A 19767-nucleotide genomic window follows, 5' to 3' on the forward strand; every position below is an offset into this window, starting at 1 on the left:
CCTTTTCCATTGAAAAAACGGTACAGTTTATAATGATTGATCGTTTTGACAACAACTTATCACTGGTCATTAACCATAAAGTCTGCGCCGCCAATAATATTTCCTTTCTCTTCACTTAAATGTCTTTATCAAGGCTGTTCATATGGTCATATCGTACCCCTAATTGATTCAGCAACTCACCCAGTATAGAACCACGTCATACAGTGGTGAATTTAGGGGGGTCGAGGGGGTCCTGATTACCCCTACGGTTTCATAAAAAAATAACGCCCTTCTTGAAGTTAGATTTTGAGTAGTTATATCACACGTCTAAACTGTACCAACACCAATTTTTGAGGGAGCCTTCAGCGGACACCGAGCCCCAAGTCAAGGGGGTCGAGGGTCGGCTTAATATATGTTTAATACCTATAAAATTAAACCGGGATTTTAAAGGCGTTTTGTCTCTGTGCAGAAGCGATAGATGAAAACCAGCAATTTACAACGAAGCCCTTAAATCCTTTGGAAACTGATGTCTAACCTTGTTCAATTTGAAATTCGGGAGGCACAAATACTGAGGCATGTTTTTGATGAAAATTAATAGTAGTCGCTAGCACGTAAATTTTTTAAAAAATGACCGTTTTAGGAGTGGCGGTTAAATGGCCACATCTGGCTCTAAGCGGTCAGATATAACCCATTTGTTTCAAACATGATATTATAAATTATGAATTTTCTCTTTTTCTGACTAAGATATGAAATCTTAAATAAAGGGGATGGGCACTCGCCATTAGAAGTCTATAAACTCACCACTTTCTTTATGTAGGCAGTGGGTGTCATTTCTTCTTCGGTGTCAGGGTCTATAAACTTCAAATGGACGTCTCGTAAAAGCCACATAAAGTTTGGAAACACCCTGCGAAGTGCCCCCATGTCTTCAGTCACCTCCTCATTTTCCCTCGCACGAATTTTACCAGTGACATCAGTAAGGGTTCTAAATACATAATAATATTTTTTTTACTATATATTTTATAAAAGCTGTACAAGTGTGTCATATTTAAAAAAAACAATCAAAATAATTTTTAAAAAACTGCTACTCGAAAGAAATAAGGCATCACCATTTATGATAATTATTTAACACAAGCTGAAAGTGATTTCATACTAAGGCTTGTGATGTACTTGGACGTTGACAGACATGGCAGGTGACGTTCGTCCCATATAATACATGCCCTGAGTGGCAACCGTTCACAGGTCTTCCAACACCGAACAAGCCGGGGACAATCTTATTATGTTCTTGTTATGCTTCATAACATCTTGACTTTTGGTTATCGAGAGACTCTCGCGCTGTGACCTAATTGAAACCAGTTCATGCCGGTGGAAAAACATCATGGAAGTAGACGCTCAGGCTGGTCCTTTGAGGACGCGAATAAAGATAACAAACCCTCCTATCTGTAAACTATTTCCTGCATCTGATTATTCCAAAATGCATCTATCTTTGTGCTGATTTAAAATAACAAAACTCCCCTTGAAAATCAAATCGGAGTCGCCAATGTTTATCAATGTTTATACTGTATTTGTCGTTGCTATGTACATATAAGCACAGGTAACTCAAAGTTTTAAACATCAATGTAACTCCTTTCTATTTTGCAATCGGTTTTGGGCGAAATTTTATCCCTGAACAAGATGTTATCACAAAAATAGGCATAGGTGTATGGTCTTCAATCCAGTGTCGTCCTTTTGATGTAAAACTTTCGTTATGCTTTTATGATCCCATTATTACAGAAAAATTTCATAAAATAATTAGTGCCATATTAGTACTCAGCAAACAAACAAAAAAATGGTGAATTGTGGGGAGCTAGATTGAATGTCTATAAACAAAAGGAGATCGTTGTACGCACCATTTTGTTGTCCTTACTATGAATATTCAGAAAATGTATCTATCACACGGTTTCTGTCCTAAAGTAGTTCCTTCTCACCTTGTAAATTGCCAATGTGGGAAAAATGACTAATTGACAAAATACGACATTACAACAAGCAAATAGTCCAACAATATTTGAACTTGACCTGTATAGTAGTGGAATATGGACGTAAGAAGCTCCTTTTCTTAAAATGTCAATGTAATTGCATAGTGAGGATTGTGGCGTAAAAAGAGACGCAAGATAAGGCGAAGTCTGAGCTGCCCACTAGGTCAAGTTTCAGAGACTTTTTGAAGGCGTCATATACAGTGTCACAGTGGATAAAAGAGGCGTAAGCTGTTATTTTGAGCTGCCCGCTAGGTCTTAGTTCTGGTCTTTTGGAGGCGTCATATGCAATTTCATAAGGGAGCAAAGAGGTGTAAGGTCCATTTCCTTTTTGAACGCTCACTGCACATAATTGTCACAGTCCTCACTATACAATTACATTGAAAGGTTAAGACAATGGGCTTCACCCGTCAATATTTCACTACTCTGTATATATGTACTATGAAGCAAGTTTGGTCATAATATGCCAAGTAAACGACGGCTACAATTCTGATAAAAAAGTGCAACATTATGACGTGTAATTGGACGAAAAGGGAAACACTCGGAAAACGGTTAAATGATGCTTGCTCAATGATGAACTATACAGTATATTCAATTAAAAATAGTTATTTTAATATTTTAATTATTTAAGCTTTTTACAGAGACCTACTTGAGTTCTTCTAGATCCTTTTTCTTTGGCACCTTGACGCTGTTATAAATCAGCTGTGATGTAAGCAGCACTGTCATCACCAGTATACCAACATCATTGGCAGCTTCGGCATCACATGCATCTGAAAGTCAAGGAAAGAAACAGAATGAAAAGTGAATAAACATGCAGCCTTGTTACAAGCATTTTTAAATCTTTTTAAATGGACAAGAAAGGTCCAATTAGCTAGTTACTAAGGTTATTCGCTTCCATAGCAACGGTTGCTAAACAACGCCTTGGCAGTACCCTTGAAAATGAACAACATAGTCCAACGAATAGTAAGTTTAATGTTTTTTCCACATTCTGGGCACTTTTTACACCAATCACCTGCACTAAAAATAATTTGTGTCTAACTGACTGGTCAGACGTTTAGAGTTGACAGTGCATTCCTGGCATTCACTATATATGGAATGGCCAGGGCTCCGTAACTCGAAATCATTGCGAATTGCGACCGAGCGCAAGCGTCTCTATTCCATAACTCGGGGTTTACTAGCCCCATATGATAGCCTAAAAATGATGCTTTCGAGTTACGAAGCCCTGGTTTTCGTTTTTACGATGGCCTTATGTTGCGTATAATTCAATCTGTTTTGTATCACGCGTCAAGTTGAGAGGTGACATTGCTTGCAGTGATCTACATGAAATTGCCTGATACAGTTTAATAAAATTCATTTTTCGTTTCCTTAAAATGTATGACTAGAGGAAAAAGGAAGCTTAGCGAGAAAAAATATTACTCTGGGGCACTTTAATACAGGGTAAAGGCAGAGTAGCATTCACTAGCAAAGCAGTACATACAGCTATATGAAAAACTGGGTTGAAATATTCAGACATAAAATGTGAAATGTTGACCATTGTGTTTGGCCTGAGAAATCCCTCAACTATGTCTTCTGTAAACTTGTAACGATACATACTGTATGAACCACTTTCAATTAGTGTCTTTATTCTTGTAGAGCTTACGTTGCGTCCCTCTATGATTGACACGCATGAGACATACAGTATATATATATATATATATATATATATATATATATATATATATATATATATATATATATATATATATACTCACCCGTCCCCTCGCTATCTATCAAGATGGTGGTGAATCCTTTCTTTCTATTTCTCAAGACTTTTGTTCCCATCCAAATACCGAACGTCTTAGGGTTCATTTCATTTCCAAGCTCGAACGCTTCATGGGCTCCAACCATCCTGTAAAGTGGAAAAACTCGTTTAATCAATAATATAAAGGCAGCATAAGGACATCAGGATATACAGGTATGATATCTAATGCTCTTAACTTGAAAAAGCAGCAGGCATAATAAAACATCCCTAAAATAATCTTAATGTGTGATTTATCTTGAAAAAGCAGTAGTCATTATGAAAACACCTAAAGGTTGAATCATTTTGATTCTTGCGAATTGGTTGTATTTAACATGTAGCTTTCATTCAGTTGTGGCTCATTTTTTCTGTAGTCAAAATGACTTCTGCTATCAACCAATCAGACATTAAATCATATTAAATTGGTCATATCCTTCATATACCTTGATAAAACGTAAGACTTCCCGCTCCGTGCTGTTCCACAAATCCCCACTACACTGACCGGGTCTGTTACATCTTGCAGCAACTCTAGTGCTTCTTCACCCAGGACCAGGTGGGTTCTTTTCACATTTTTCTGCTTAACGACCTTGCCTGAAGACGGATCATACCGACAGTCGTTCGGCAAAATCAGAGGCACAGAGGTTTGCTTTTTCGCTAGATCTCTTTGGGAGATGGGCAATATCTCGTAGCCCTGTCGTCTATGAGGGACCGTCAGCGATCTGTCATCTGAAGCCATGTTTCCACAGCTTGTGTCTGTAAATAAAATGAGGATACGATATATGTGTGTGTGTGTGTATGTGTTTCCAAACATCCAAACATTGCTACATGTGTTTTAAGCTTTTTTCAATTCTTAGCCGAAAATGACACTAAAACATTGCTTTAATCTGGGACACAGACATACCAGTGTGTTTTGCAGCTGTACATAATGGAAAAGAAAGCTCTCAGAAAAGTATTGCCGTGTTTGTCATATCAGGGATCATTTACGACACACACACTAGAGAAAAACAAAAATTGCTCTTTGTCACAAATTTGATAGGTTGCTGTGCAAATCGTTCAAACATTCGGATGTAAAGACCTGAAACGCGCACTGCTTTTCATAAAACAACAAGTTGTAAGGAAATCCTGTCCTCTGAGCATGTAATCAAAGATGTTATGACTCAATCCTGTTTTGTTTCCTTCAGACTCGCATGACAACGAAACCAGACTAAGTACATTTGACTGAGTACAGCTGAAGCCATTGAATTATTTTTAATTTTTATCATTTCTTACGGATATACCGTCCTAATATTATGTATGTGTGCATTTATTCCGTCAACCATAAGAAGAATAGATGCGATTATAACGTCAGAAAATACAATAGAGGGAGTGTGATAATGATAGGGTCGCTAAACGATTTTGACGGCAAATAGTGACTAGCCTAATTCCCTGGTCGCCTGGGTAGGCACTCCCCTTTAGAGTTCTTATGTAAACAAACAGTCTCCTGTAGCGCACTATCCTTTTGTTCAACAGCTTCGCCCGTGCAGCGGATTATTATTATTTAATATTATTATTTATTGCGGTTCAAGTACATTTTTACAATGACTATGACCTAACAGTATACATTATATAATAATATAGCTAAAATTACAATAGTAAATTACAATGTTGTTTATACAATAACTGTGATCAGATTTTACAATTGCAGTATACGCTCAGTTACTTTGGTTGACTAGGTGGTGGTTGGTTGAGAATATCTTTTCTTTCCTTATTACACATTGTGATATAGTGGGCCAAATTCTTTATAACATGTAAATCGTTTGACTGCATTATGCATTTGAACTGAACCTCTGGGGTTTGTGTAGGATCTGGTTTTAGGATCTCCCTGTGTTTGGTGAGTAAGGGGCATTTTAAAAGAAAGTGTTTTTCATTTTCCACTTCATCTGAGCATAACTTGCAGGGGCCGGTTTCACGAAGCAGTAGTTAGTTAGAACAACTAACTACTGAACTATCTCGCTAACGAGCAAACGAGGGGTGTTTCACGAAGCAGTAGTTAACTCATCGCTAAGTTCAGTCGTCAAGTTCGGTCGTTAGTTCTCTCGTTACTCACCGTAGTCTCGAAACAGTCTACCGGAAGTGGAACTCTTGCGTAAAAGTGTCGCGAAAGCACTAACTCTCCAATTTCCGGCGGCTGGAAATGCATAAGAACGTCTGCTTTGAGGTCGTCGTAAAGGATCTCCACCACCTTTTAGCCGCTCTTTTTGTCACAGCTAGGTGCAACCTCTCGTAAATTGCATCATCGCGTGTATATTCTAATAGATTCTGCCTTTCATGAAAACGTCGTAGTCTACGTTGCCGTCTGGCGGTACGGATAGCAAAAAAAGGTCGTCGCCATATTGGATACAAAGACAAACGACAGACAACGGTAACTAAGCAACCTTTCTATTTCACTCATTACGCATGCGTACGATGAAACTCTAAAGTTAGCGACTGGTCTGACCAGTCGTTAAATATCCAAGGTAACAACGAGACAATAACGAGCGAGAGAACTAGCGATTGTTTCGTGAAACGGCACTATAACTAGCGAGAGGCTAACTACCGATCGCTAACTAACTACTGCTTTGTGAAACCGGTGTGAAGGGACTGGATGTCCGCCGTAATGCATGTCCGTGGGACATGTATTCCTAGGCATTAATGTCCTGCAGACACTAAGTCCTGGGAATGCATGTCCTGGCTCTTCCATTCCTAGGAACGCATGTACTAGGACATAATTTCCTGGGATTTAACGTCCAGTGGACATCCATTACTTAGTATTCTAAGTCCTGCAGACAGGTATCGATGTCCTAGTCGGACGTATTTTCCCAGCTAGACTAGTAATAGATGTCTTCCGACATTTTCATATGAATGATGTGTTAATTTTAGAAGTTTTAAACGCGATGTTTAAGAATGTTATTACGCTTATTAGAATTATTTGTATACATGTACCTCTATACACACTTTATTCGGCTAACATAAGATATTTTACGTAAACGAAAAAAATGACTACAAATTGATATATATATTATTTCCGATTAATATGAAAAAATACAACTGTATGTCTGGGGTACACAGCTTTGGATTTTGGCTCGTGCCCATTTCTAACTAATATTTGTTTGTCCTTAGACGCATCACATTACATTTTACGTTTTACGGGGTGTTTTTCGGTAAAATACGAGTGTGTGAAATAATACACAGCCACCCTCTCGTGATATACTCACAAGTGCGTGTTGAACACTTCTCGATGACGTTCGAGCTGTTCAGGTACTGATATACATATCGTTCGGGTGAAAGTTAATTATTTTATACTTAGTGCCTTGATTTTCATTGGGAATATTTGTAGTTAGAGAGACATGATATGCAGTTTGAGACTGTAAATGAAACGTGTATAAGTGTATGATAAATAAATTGAATGTGTCTGTTATTGTTTATACGTGCATTTTTACTATTAGTATTAAAATTCTTTTGAGCGCAATTTTTCCTTGCATATGGATCCCGAACTTCCCATTTTAATTCTTTGTGTTTTTCGGTGAAATTAGAAAGTATATGCTCTTTTGCGTACAATTATCCAATAAAATTCACCCACGGCCTTGTATAATCACCCTCGAGTTACTAAAGGAATTCTAAAATAGCACAACGTTATAAATTAAAAATGATGATATTTATATCAAACAGTTAAAAATCTCGTCTCATAAAAAAATCCAAATAGTATAACAACATGTAGTGCGTTTAAATGGAGAGTAAATTAGGATAACATTTGCATATAGAATAACATCGCTGCTTTGGATTCGAACTCACTTACGTTTCTCTACGCTGTTGGTAATTCATCCAGCCGTCTTACTGATGAGCCTGTGTGGAAGCTGCTGCAAGCCGACCGAAAATTACCGATACTTATGGCGCCGTGTTTATAATTATTGTGCGGACATTAATTATGTAGGACATGCGTTTCTGTGTATATGTGAAAGGAAACTATGTCCGACAGGAATACATGTCCTACCTGCGTATAAATAAAGCTGGGAATCTAGGTCCGGGTAGGACAGTACATCCTAGGGAACGCACGTCCATAGGACATGTTTTCCAGGAACGGAGGTCCGGAGGACCTCCGTTCCTGGGGGACATGCATTCCTTTCACACCGGCCCCAGGTCTTTTCTTCAGGGGGTATTGATTTTGGTTTTCGGTATCTGCCTCTTTGGATTTCTAAGTCATGTGCCCCTGTTCTAAATTTTGCCAAATATTGCATTTCATGTTTTGGTATAGGTGCTGTTGTGTACGCTTCCCTTTCATAATTTGTTTTAAATAATCGATTATATTTGTAGTGACACTATATAGCTCACTGCCGTTGAATATGTGAAAGCTGTTATTTGATTCATTCTGCTGTGTCGGACGGTGTGGACCAGCCCAATGGTTCATTCACTTATTCTTTTCTGAAGATTGGTGATGCAGTTTGGGTGCTTAAATATTATTTAACCTCATTCTAACAAGGGAAAGGAGAAGGGAAGGAAACAGAGATGTCAAATGAAATGGGTAGAATGAGAAATACAATACATTAATTAAAGGTACTCGCGTTGAAAAAAAACGGTAGACTGTTTTGCACCAAGATGACGGGGTACCTCGTATAAATTTTCCTAAATGGTATAAAATGTGCATATTTTCACCACTATTTTGTATTATTTTAAACCATTAATCATGTTAGACACGGTATCCGTAATAAAAAGTGCTATGTCTAACAATTTACAGCTGTAAGGTGATCTTTTGTAAATATAAGTACATGGAAATGGGGGTGGGACAACCTTTTTGACCAATGTTGTATGTGCTGACTTATATTTTACTCTCGTAAACTGAGGTAGCGGCCATTTAAACCGTATCATACCTTGGTTCAAGTTATGAAAGGTTTAAGCACAAAACAATAAGTGGAGGGTATTTTTTCATTCAAAATTCAGTATCTATGATGAGTGACAATAGGGACTTTACAAAGCTTTACGTGCTTCTTGTCCATTTATTTCAATCGTATCAAAACGTTTGATTTACAATTTTCATAAGTTTCATAATTTTGTCGATTTAATGAAACCATATTTGTACAAAGTGGGTTAGCATAAGTGAAGCAAAAACCAGATTGAAAGTCAACAGCCTTTTTAAGTGAGACAAGACACCCTCTTCACACTGATTATAACATTGATAAAGACATTATGCAACAAGGCAATTTAGTTCTACATGTATCAACTCGAGTGTGAAAACAACATAATCTTTGTCACTTTTACAAGACAATGGAGGCGAGCAAGTGGAGTAATTACAATATACAATCAGAAGGAATTTAGTTTAGAAAGCTAACTTCGGGTCAGCCCTTTGCTTGTTCGCGACCTTCGTGTGTTCGTGTAAATGTGTGAAAGACAGGCAACGGTCTTGAATCGCTGTTGATATTGTTTGTAATCAATATTGAAGTATATCCCCTTCGCCTATATATAAACGTGTTAGTTTGCCTCATGTTCACTCTTTTTCTTTCAGGTGGATCATACAAGGCGTTGAGATCGCACGCATTACAGTGAGAGTAGCCAAAGAGTGACGATGATCAACCCAAGCACAATCTAGGCAAGTATTGTTCACAAAACGAATTATGTTGAATAAACTTACGCTTAAATAAATAATCGGCACAAGGTTCGGTTATTGTCACTTAAAAGCTTTCGATCAAAGACGTTCATTTAAATCACAAATCATTTGACGATTAACAAATAGACAGGTTCAAGGGGCATTTTTGTTTCAGCTAGGGGGACTTCAGGTAGAGGGTTCAGTGAAGGTGTTTCCTCGGGTGATAGTTGCATCACGCCCTAGGTCTAAGCGAGTTGAATAGAAGCTTTTTTCCAAGCATCCTATACCAAACTACTGAGTTGGGACAAAAGTCTTTTTATATGCACTGTGCAATTACAATTAATAGATCAGTTGACTACTTGATTGCCCCCCCCCCCCCCCCCCCCCCCCCCCCCCCCCCCCCCCCCCCCCCCCCCCCCCCCCCCCCCCCCCCCCCCCCCCAGGTATCGCATGTTTGTATTCTTACTTGAGTGATCTAAAACATGTTCGACATGGCGTTTCTGCACGGCAGCCGGAGACACAGTAATTGTATGGGCATGGTTGAAGCTTGTTCGATAGAAAATAACAGTCACGTTTAACAATAGATAGGGAGCTATTGTAAGACCCCCTACCTCTTTAACTGATGATTTACACCGTACATTGGCCGTACTCTCATGTATTGTGTGATTACAATGTCATCGGTCCACCTGCTGCACATTGGAGTTGGAATATCCTTGCGCCTCTGTCAATGCACCTCATTTAATCTAAATATTATACTATAAATATAGCATAGGTAATATATTTGCCATGTACCTGTGTATTGTTCCTTTTTGAAGATGCTATTCGCTGTTTTGTTTCCTTATTCATCATTCATTATCGTTCATGTTTTATAAATACTTGAACTAGTAAGTTTGTAAATAAATTATTCATTTATAAAAAAATGCAATAATTTTTTGAGGTTGATACTGACGCTCATGTATGTTAATCAAACAAACAATACTTAGTTCAATTTTAACTACGGAAAATTCATATTGAATAAAATACCTCATAACAAATTTAACTAGCAGCTTTTTAGCAACACTAAAAAGATAATCAGCTGCAAATGCCAAACTAGTGAACAAATGGACAGTTCGCTACGGGAGATAGTTTAGTGGCACGATGTAGCATGGGTTCAAGCCTCTTATATATAGCTATTATCCTTTCGCCACAACAAAATTACGCCTAAACTATTGTGTTTTTTGCGTTCGAATTTTGAAGGGATTTAGACGGCTCTCTATTGTTTGTCCGCCCCCTTCTATTCACAGGATGGGGATTAAAACAATTCCAACGTTTTAAAACGTCGTACAACGGAAACATAATTATTATTACTATATATATCACATTCAAATATTTTCAGATAGGGTTCTTACCAAAACACCTGGGGACAGCTAATGAAATCACACCTACCCTCAAGCAACTTCACTAGCCATCCAATAAGGCACGCATTCTCTTAAAAATTCTGGACTATGCTCATGTTTCTCTTAATAACTCAGTCCTAACATATTCATAGGATATCATGTCAAAGTGAAAGTTTTGGATCATCCTGTTATGCCGTAATAAGATAATGAAAATATTATTACACTGCATCTTACACTGAAGCAGAGATCACTGTTTTAGTGAAGATAACGACAATCTTGAGCTTTCTTACATATATTCACCCACTGCCTTTCCATACAATTTCACAAGTATTTAAACTCTTTTTCTGCGTACTGATAATGCATTTACTTGTTTTGTTTTCATTGTCTGATTACAAAAGATTTTCAATTCTCATGTTGAAAGCCACCATGCAACATTTCCTTATAAAGTAATCTCTCTAAAATATTATCTGAATTACTCATTCTTGAATCATATCCAAAACTCAGTTATCATGTTCAAAACAGTTGATCGAAATTAAAAAATATTATGAAATTAACCAATCACACAAATTGTTACTGACTTTGACCTTTTCCATATTTTTTCTGAGATTTAAAACGGTCTACACTTGTTGACTCTTAAAGAAACTTACCTTACACGCAATTATTCCCTGTCCTTTTACTCGCGTGATTCCTTTTAATTATTATCTGCAATCAGTGAATGTGTAAGTCATTTGCTTTACAACATCACTGTAAACCACCCTCAACTACTACACCTTTGGCACCTGGCCTTGAGAGATAAACCGCGTGACTGTGATATGGTCAAAACTAAATATGTCGTTTTCAATAGAAAATTCAGTATTAAATAATCCTTTATCATATTTGCGCTCGTCTCAACTTGCACGCATCTCGTCTCGGTCAATGTCCATTAGCTTCTACTCACTCATTACATACACTTGTCACATACGTTGATAATATTCTTACAGTTGTTGTTTACATTTTAACTGCGCTTTTGTGGGTAATTTAAAAATAGAATTATAGATATGACTTTAAAAACTTTAAAAAACTTCACCTGAAATTTGATGATAAGACGATAACACTCGACGAAATAAATGTTTAAATTTTCAAATTAAACCAATTTTCTTCAGCTTGTATTTTATAAGCTATGTTTGTATGTAAAGTGTATTGAACACAACCGGCTTTTATTTTGATAAAAACGCATGAGAGAGTTTTTTTCAATTTCTGCTTAGACCCATATATTTGTATAATCGCAACCATTTGACTGCTATGGTTTTAATAAAAGTGCACAACAACGGCTGCAACGACGGTAGACATAAATGATGGTTATACTCAACTCAAGCTGTGTCTGTACATAAAAATGCAAAGTTTCTTGGAAGTAGAAAACAAGCTAACTTTGCTTCTCTGACAATAAAGGTTGCCTATTACATGTAAGAACATTACATGGTTCGTCTATCGGGTATATGGGAGTAGCAACTAGACTAATACAAATATTGTAATTGTCTTTGTAATATCATTGCTCTTTTACTTTGGACATAGCGTGAAGTGGGTAGGCACGTGGTATCTTTTTTTCAACCTGTGGGAGGCTCTTGTAAACATGACCAAGGGTTATCCATACATGTATGTTGTTTAGATGGCGGTTATTTGATAGCAATGTTTGATAGGTAGAAGTTTTAAAAGACTATTTTAGGTGGTTAGAAGATTTAAAGCAAGAGAAGTGAGACAATATGCCATAAGATACGATGAGCCACTTGCCGCCTTGCTTTCATTCTCATTAATTTCATAAGGTTAGTGTTCTGTTTTCTGTAACGTATGTGCTGTTATCAATAATATATACACTACATATTGAAACCCATATATGTATAGTCAGAAGATAACTTGGTTTTGCATTTAGGTGCGCATAATATTCTGGCTTTCACTGCTCGAGATATTTCTTGAAAAAGACAAATGGCGACTTTTCAGTCTCTATTACTCTCTTGTAATTGTGACAATATTGTCTTCTTAACTTTTACGTCTTAAAAGTCTGTGTTGCAACACATGTGGGCCAAAAAAGGTACGGATCCTGAAAATGGATCTTTATGGACCCCGACCCGCGGCATACTACCTGTGCGTCCTTGGGGAAGTACATTCTGTGTTGGTCTCTGGGAAGATCTTTCTGGCCTTCGTCCAGTGCCATGGCCTGTATTTCGGGAAGGGACATCCTGGGAACTTTTCTGTAAACCAAACAGCTATTATATAGAAAATTACTCCACTTTCAACATTGTATGGAAGGTGTCTTGACTGTTTCCCCTGTGATTGTCTTCGTCACGTTCCCACACATATGGCAGTGTGCTACATGTAAATGTGTAATAATGTTAATTGTTGACAGTACACAGATAAACTTTAAAACATCCCATAACACTTTCAAATCTCACTAGGCACAGGATGTAGATGAACCACATCATTGTACATGAACAGGCGTCACAGTCAGTTACAACGCATTGCCAAGCAACCTCAATTAACAGCCCAAACATCACGTTTAGTTGTCCCGTATTTATATCGGCCACATGAATCAACTAGTAGTGCTTCGTCAAGATATAAATATACGCCAGCAGATAGGCGTTATTTTTTTTTTCAACATTCATTACATTGACTACGTCGGACGTTTTAATACAACCTAATGGATTGCGATCATAATGAAGTAATTCTTATGATTGTAATATATAATATCCTTATACTCATTATTATTATTATTATTATTATTATTATTATTATTATTATTATTATTTTGTCAGCTGAGAGAAATAAATTCTTCGCTTCTGATGTGATGTGATGTGAATTTTATAAAATCAGGTTGTATATAGTATTTTTCTTACCTCTTTCTGCATTTCAAATCTCTCGACAAGAGAGGCTACGGAAGATTCTCTCTCGGTGTTTGCACTCTCGGTTGGGGACTCCATGGTAGATACTAGAAGATATTGAAATTATTTTAATCCATCTGTCTTCGCTCCAAAACTTTTTTCTCCTTCTATTCTGTGAATCGATAGCCGACATTCAATTATTGGAGGAGGAGAAAACGTTTTGTGCATTTAATGAAGCAGGGTATATTTAATTTGAACTTATACTGTTCCTTCTTAGTGGCTGTATTTTCTTTCTATGAAGTTGACAACCCAATGTATCATTCTTCTGAATTTTAATGTAAGATCTTGAATAGTGTATCCCTTTTTGACCCAAAGTGTTGAGCTGTTGCTAATCAGCACTCCCCCTCCTTTTACTACCTCTCTTATTTCCTGAATCATTTATGTTAAATAAATATATACTGCAATTGCTTATTTCTATACTCATTTATGGTCATGTACCAAAAACCTGATGTGCAAACACTCGTAGTGGCTTATCATGGACATTAAATCTCAGCTGTGCGCGGGAACATTTAGCTAAACATTTTAATGTTCTGTGATAAAACCAACCTCTTAATGAAAAAAATTTATTCGTTTGGAGAAAAAATTGCATGTGATGGCAACATTTGCACAATTTGCATCACTAGCTAATAATGATTTAGAACATTACCTCTCAGGTCTGTTTAAGCGTGTTACTGAGCTTGTTGAATCTTATATTTTTAATAAGGGGTACCGGAGGAGACCAGAATTGATCAGAATTGTGCCGGAAGTGACGTGTAGTGATGTACTTGACGTATTTAGCTGAGTGGTCATTTTTAGCTGGAGGTGAATGGGAATGAAGACGTGGGCTTAGAGAAAAAAGCAGTTATTCAAACAACACGGTAAGATAACATTTTATCTTTATGCATTTGGGGCAGAGAATACTTGTAGAAATAATAGGAGCATGATATGAAAACGTGTCACAAAACTTAAGGGTGAAAAATCGTGCTTAATTTGCAGTCGATTTATTTTGAAATATACTGCATCAACCGCCAGCGCGGCAAAGAGCGACAAGGGAAAAGAATACCCGGGAGGCTATTAATCATTGTCATGTGGGATTTTTGCATGTGTGCAATCTGTGATGCCCATATCTAAATATTTTAGGTGTTTATGGTATGTGCTGCAATAATGGCGATGCTTTAGAGTCTTTGTAGGATTTTGTGAAAACCAAGATGTACTGGGGTATTTCGCAACTGACAACTGAACCGTACCGATCAACGACTGCTGTGCAAAGATGTATCTTTTTTTTTTTTTAATATTGTGACAATTTTTAGATGTTTATATGTCCATCTGACATGATGTTCCACACATATGATCACACTAATTTACCTTTTACACCGGGGCAGGCAATAATCAGTGACAAATGACAAAACAAAGGTGACGTTCTGACAGCCTCTTATCTGAGCTAAAAACCATAAGGCATTTAAATGGTATTTTACAGCTAACTTGACTTATCACCCTTAAAATCCGTGACACGTTTTCATAACATGCTCCTATTATTTCTACAATCATTATCTGCCCCAAATACATAAAGCAAAATTGTTATCTTACCGCGTTGTTAGAAAAACTGCCTTTTCTCCACGTCTTTACTCCCGTTCACCTCCAGCTAAAAATGACCACTCATCTTCGAGTACACCAATTGACATTACATGACATCACACTTCCAGCACATTTCTGATCGATTCTGGTCTCCTTCGGTACATTTTATTGTCTGTCTTCTTTTTTATTTTCTGTAAAATATTAAAGAAATATATAATTGCATCACATGGATAATTCAAATCAGTGCATTGTCTTTCCTGGGACATGGGGTCTAGGGGAAGAATAGTCCGGAAGGTAGTCCTATATAGAGTAATTAAATAACTTCTAAGAAAAAGACTAGACCCCAAAACACAATAAGTAGTAAAATGGTCCTATAACTGAATGCAAACACATTTATTTTCATCTTTGCAAACTTTGACCATATAAGTGATTCAGAAAAGTCAGCGAATGGAATGGAATAGCATCAACATTTTTAGGATTCGTAATAATAGCAATCTGGGATGATATATTGGTTTTTAAATCTCTTTCGTGAACCTTTTTCTTTTCATTTTTATCATACCAACACTTGTGGTAACACAGATAAGATTTGGGGTTGTGAGAATAAAGTAAGAAGGAATGATATATTAACCTAACCATGGGTGCTCCTTATGGCTGAAAACTTCCAAGAGAAATATCGGATATAGAAATGTTATAGTGAGGAATGACGACAGCGGTTTGGAGCTTTCGAACATTTATTCACCTACTCACTATACTCAATTTTTCCGTTGTGATCACGCATTTACTTGTTTTCTTTTCCATTGTCTTTGCGTGATTGCATATTTTCCATTCGCATGTTGCAAGTCACCATGCAACATTTCCTTATTAGGTAATCCCTAAGAGACTTGTTTTCAACTAAAGATATCTAAAATATTATTTGGATTACTCATGCTTGGACCTTATCCAAAACTCAGTTATCATGTGATAAATAGATGATCAAAATTAAAATGTGTTATGGAATTAACCAATCACAGTACTGTTACTGACTTTGACCTTTTCCAACTTTTTCTGATACTAAAAACATGTTCTACACTTGTTGACTCTTTTTGAAACTTAACTTACACTCAATAACTCTCTATCCTTTTACTCTTTTGATTCCGTTTTAATTGTTATCTGCAACTACTGAAAGTGCAAGTGATTTGCTTTACAACAGATAGTAAATGAGCCTTCTTGATTAACAATATCTGGAAACATTTTGCTGCTCATATAATGTTTGTGCTTAAAATATATCCATTTTGTTGCAGGTTTTTTTTATAAAAAAAAGTTTGTTTTTCGGTACATGTAATTTTTTTATCTTTATTTATTGAATCGAGGACAGGGATATTTAAACTTCTTTTGTTCTCTTTCTGTCGTGGTCTCTATCTTCTGCTAGAGTAAGTGGGGTGAGCCTGAACTGTTGATTATAACACCTATTGGATATCCATATATTGAAAACTGTTTAAACTGTTTTTGGTTCTACTTGGAAAAGTCAGACTGTTATCAGTACAAATTAGTATATCGCTCCCACCTGAGCAAATAAGGTCATTGTCTAACCTTACAAACGTCCAGCTGTGGAAACGTTTTAGTCACTTTGGAAATTCATCATCAGTGTTATTTTGTTTTATTTATTTTTCTACATGTATAACTAGTAAACATTATGATTATCTCTTGGATATCATAAAAGGGGTGAAATACACCCCACTGACAGTAAAATAAACTATTTGTAATTCATGATTAAAATATTGTATCAGAAACTTGAAACTATCATGGAATAACAATATATTTTCAGTCAGCAGCAGAAAACCCTGCTCACCATTTCATCAAGATTGTGGGCAAGGTGAAATTTTCTGACAATTTTTCTGGGGATTAGGCAGTTTTTAAAATAACTTGTTTCTCAAGCTCCGCCGACCTCAAAATGGCTAAAATAGTAAAATATAAAATTGAAAACAAAAATATTTTATTTTTTTCACCGACGTCCAACTGGCCGTACTGTTCGATAGGAAACAAGAAACCTTACACGTTTCATGGGACTCCCGCGTCACATGACCGCCTTCAAGTTCAAAACGAAGGGTATTTAAGACAAAGTAAACGATTGGTTCATTTCCCCCAGCTTCCGGTTTTTAAGCCAATAAGTGCTTCGCTGATATTTTACACTGCATGTGTCAAATTAATGCAACATGGCAAGAAAAAGTTTACTTAAGCATGAATATGACTACTGTCGTGTGGCTCAGTGTTATAGTGAAAGAAGGACCAAAGATATATACAAAAATGTCTCTCAGACCACTGTTACAGACTTTTTTGGCAATTTTATTGACTGCTTACTGTCAGAAATGAAAATATCTACTGCAACACTTGTCACATGTGGAAGGTTTCAACAGGAAGCCAGTAGCGTCAGGTGCAAAAATAGGTTCTGAACTGAATGTAAGAATGCCGGTCACTACAGTGGTAGATATTGACATTAAGTACAATCAGATAACAGTTGGCAATGGACACCAAAAGAGGCAGGCTCAACTAAATTATCCGAGAGCATCCAAAAACAGAACGCATTGGATGTTTTAATACATGTTTTAATGTACTTCTGAAAGTCTCCAGAAATGATGTGAGTATTTTTTTCGTTTTATCAGTCTAGAGTGTCATAGTATGAATATTTTTAGGCACTGACATGCTGATAAATAAATGTCCTTTTTTGCACTTTCACAAAAACGTATGCTGTTTGCTAATTGCTCGCTCACAACAGCAGATGTTTCTATACTGAAGCAATGTGTCTTTGATATTTTTTTATTAATTTAAGCCAGGTAATAGCTGTTAATTATCATTTGCTTTGGATAATGAGCCTGTCAACATGAATTCATAGTTCAGTTTTCTACCAAGTTTTTAATGCTTATATAGATATTAAGGTAAACCAGGCCCGTAGCCAGCAATTTCAAAAGAGTGAGTAAGGAATCAACGCGACGGTTAACATCGGCGTGTGGATTGACGTATGAATTGTTTGTTTGTTTGTCTGTTTGTTTGTTTGTCTGTCTGTTTGCATTTGTTTGTTTATCTTATCTTGTCTGTTTTGATTTTCAGTCGCGTCTCATCCTATAGGTTATAGTGCGCTTGTACTGAAGTTTGTTTCAGTGTGTTATTGGGTTGAGTCGATAAGCGCGTATAAAAACAGTTCAGCTAAGACACAGTCCGTATTTGATCGCTCAAATGCCCTTGTACTCAAGCAGTCGTATCAAAGGTTTCTATGTCTAAATGGTTTACACACCAAACAGTAAAGCGGGCGTTCCAACACTTCTGATTCACAGTAGATGAAATGTAGGGAGAGGAGTTAGGGAGGAGGAGGAGGAGTAAGGGAGGATAATTAGGAGAAGAAGGAGAAATTAGGGAGGAGGAGGAGTTTGGGAGGAGAAGGAGGAGAAGTTAGGGAGGAGGAGGAGGAGGGAGGGTGTATATAAACTCTTTTCATATATAAATAGCTTACTCCTCACCCTCACTTCTTATTCATTGAAAAGATGCTCAAGTGTCCAAAGTGTGCAAAAACCTTCTCCAGAAAGGTCAACTTGGATAGACACGTAATGAGTGCCCACCAGGCGAAAGCTCAGCTTTATCTGCAGGCGGGTAGTGTGTTTGGACCACTCATATCCCTATTTACTGCCATGGTGACTGGTCCGACGGGTAGTGGGAAATCGGTTTTCGTGAAACGATTGATTGCACACGCACAATCAATGATTTCACCGCCTACACCTAAAATAAGTTGGTGTTACGATATGTGGCAACATTTATACGAAGTCATGCTGGTCGAGTCAAAAACCCCATTCCCACAGATTTTAGATCCATCTATCCCTGTGGGGAGTCTCACTAGATTACTGTCAGCTTAGCCGGCTTAAGCGTCTGTCCCGCCTACTAAAAGCTATGAGGGGGTAATTATCTGTCGTGCGCGCTCGTCTGACTGCAATTTAGCATGAACCCCCAGGGAGTTAGGTCGATCAGGATGGATCGATCTAAATCTCTGGGAATGCACTCAAAGGGTTTTGTTACGTTTCACCAATGCATTCTTTCCAATATCCAAGATGACGATTTCTTTGATCCTAAAGTGAACAATGTCATAGTTTTGACGATCTATTTGCCAAGGCAGTGGTTGATAGCAGAATACGCAACCTAATTACCAAAGTGTCACATCATCGCAAACCTTTTTCCCAGACAGAAGGAAGCGAGAACCATCTCCTTGAACTGCCATTATCTTGTCCTCTTTAAAAAACCCAGGGACACATTGTAGGTCAGAACACTTGCCCAGCAGATGTATCCCCGTGAGGTATCCCCGTGAGGTAAAATAATTCCTCCGAGTTTTTAAACAGGCAACCTCGCCTCCTCATTGCTGCCTCTTCATCGATCTAAAGCAATACACTCCAGATGACTGTGGTATATTTCTCGAGGAAAACAACGATGGTGAGTACCAATCAGAGACTGCAAAGTATTTACAAGAGGAGAAACATAAGAAGCAACCGTTTACCAAAATAACAAATAAAATAGAAGCAGACCAACGCAAGTTGTGGAAAAAGGT

The 19767-nt window shown here is 37.3% G+C and overlaps 1 protein-coding gene across 1 annotated transcript in view; it reads right to left on the bottom strand.

The window, feature by feature from the left end:
* Positions 1-14397, bottom strand: part of LOC106169121 (guanylate-binding protein 6-like) — an 86021-nt gene extending 71624 nt beyond the window's left edge. The window contains exons 1-6 of the mRNA XM_087007682.1: positions 14296-14397; positions 13605-13696; positions 12854-12962; positions 4209-4518; positions 3740-3876; positions 2638-2758 (exon numbers count right to left, since the gene is read on the bottom strand). Coding sequence (XP_086863808.1) covers positions 2638-2758; positions 3740-3876; positions 4209-4518; positions 12854-12962; positions 13605-13688 — 761 coding nt within the window. The 5' untranslated portion in view covers positions 13689-13696; positions 14296-14397. The remainder of the gene's footprint in view (positions 1-2637; positions 2759-3739; positions 3877-4208; positions 4519-12853; positions 12963-13604; positions 13697-14295) is intronic.
* Between the last annotated feature and the right edge of the window lie 5370 nt (positions 14398-19767).

This window comes from Lingula anatina, chromosome 3 (assembly GCF_051362555.1).
Source record: "Lingula anatina isolate TDL-2025a chromosome 3, LinAna3.0, whole genome shotgun sequence".
Classification (NCBI taxonomy): domain Eukaryota; kingdom Metazoa; phylum Brachiopoda; class Lingulata; order Lingulida; family Lingulidae; genus Lingula; species Lingula anatina.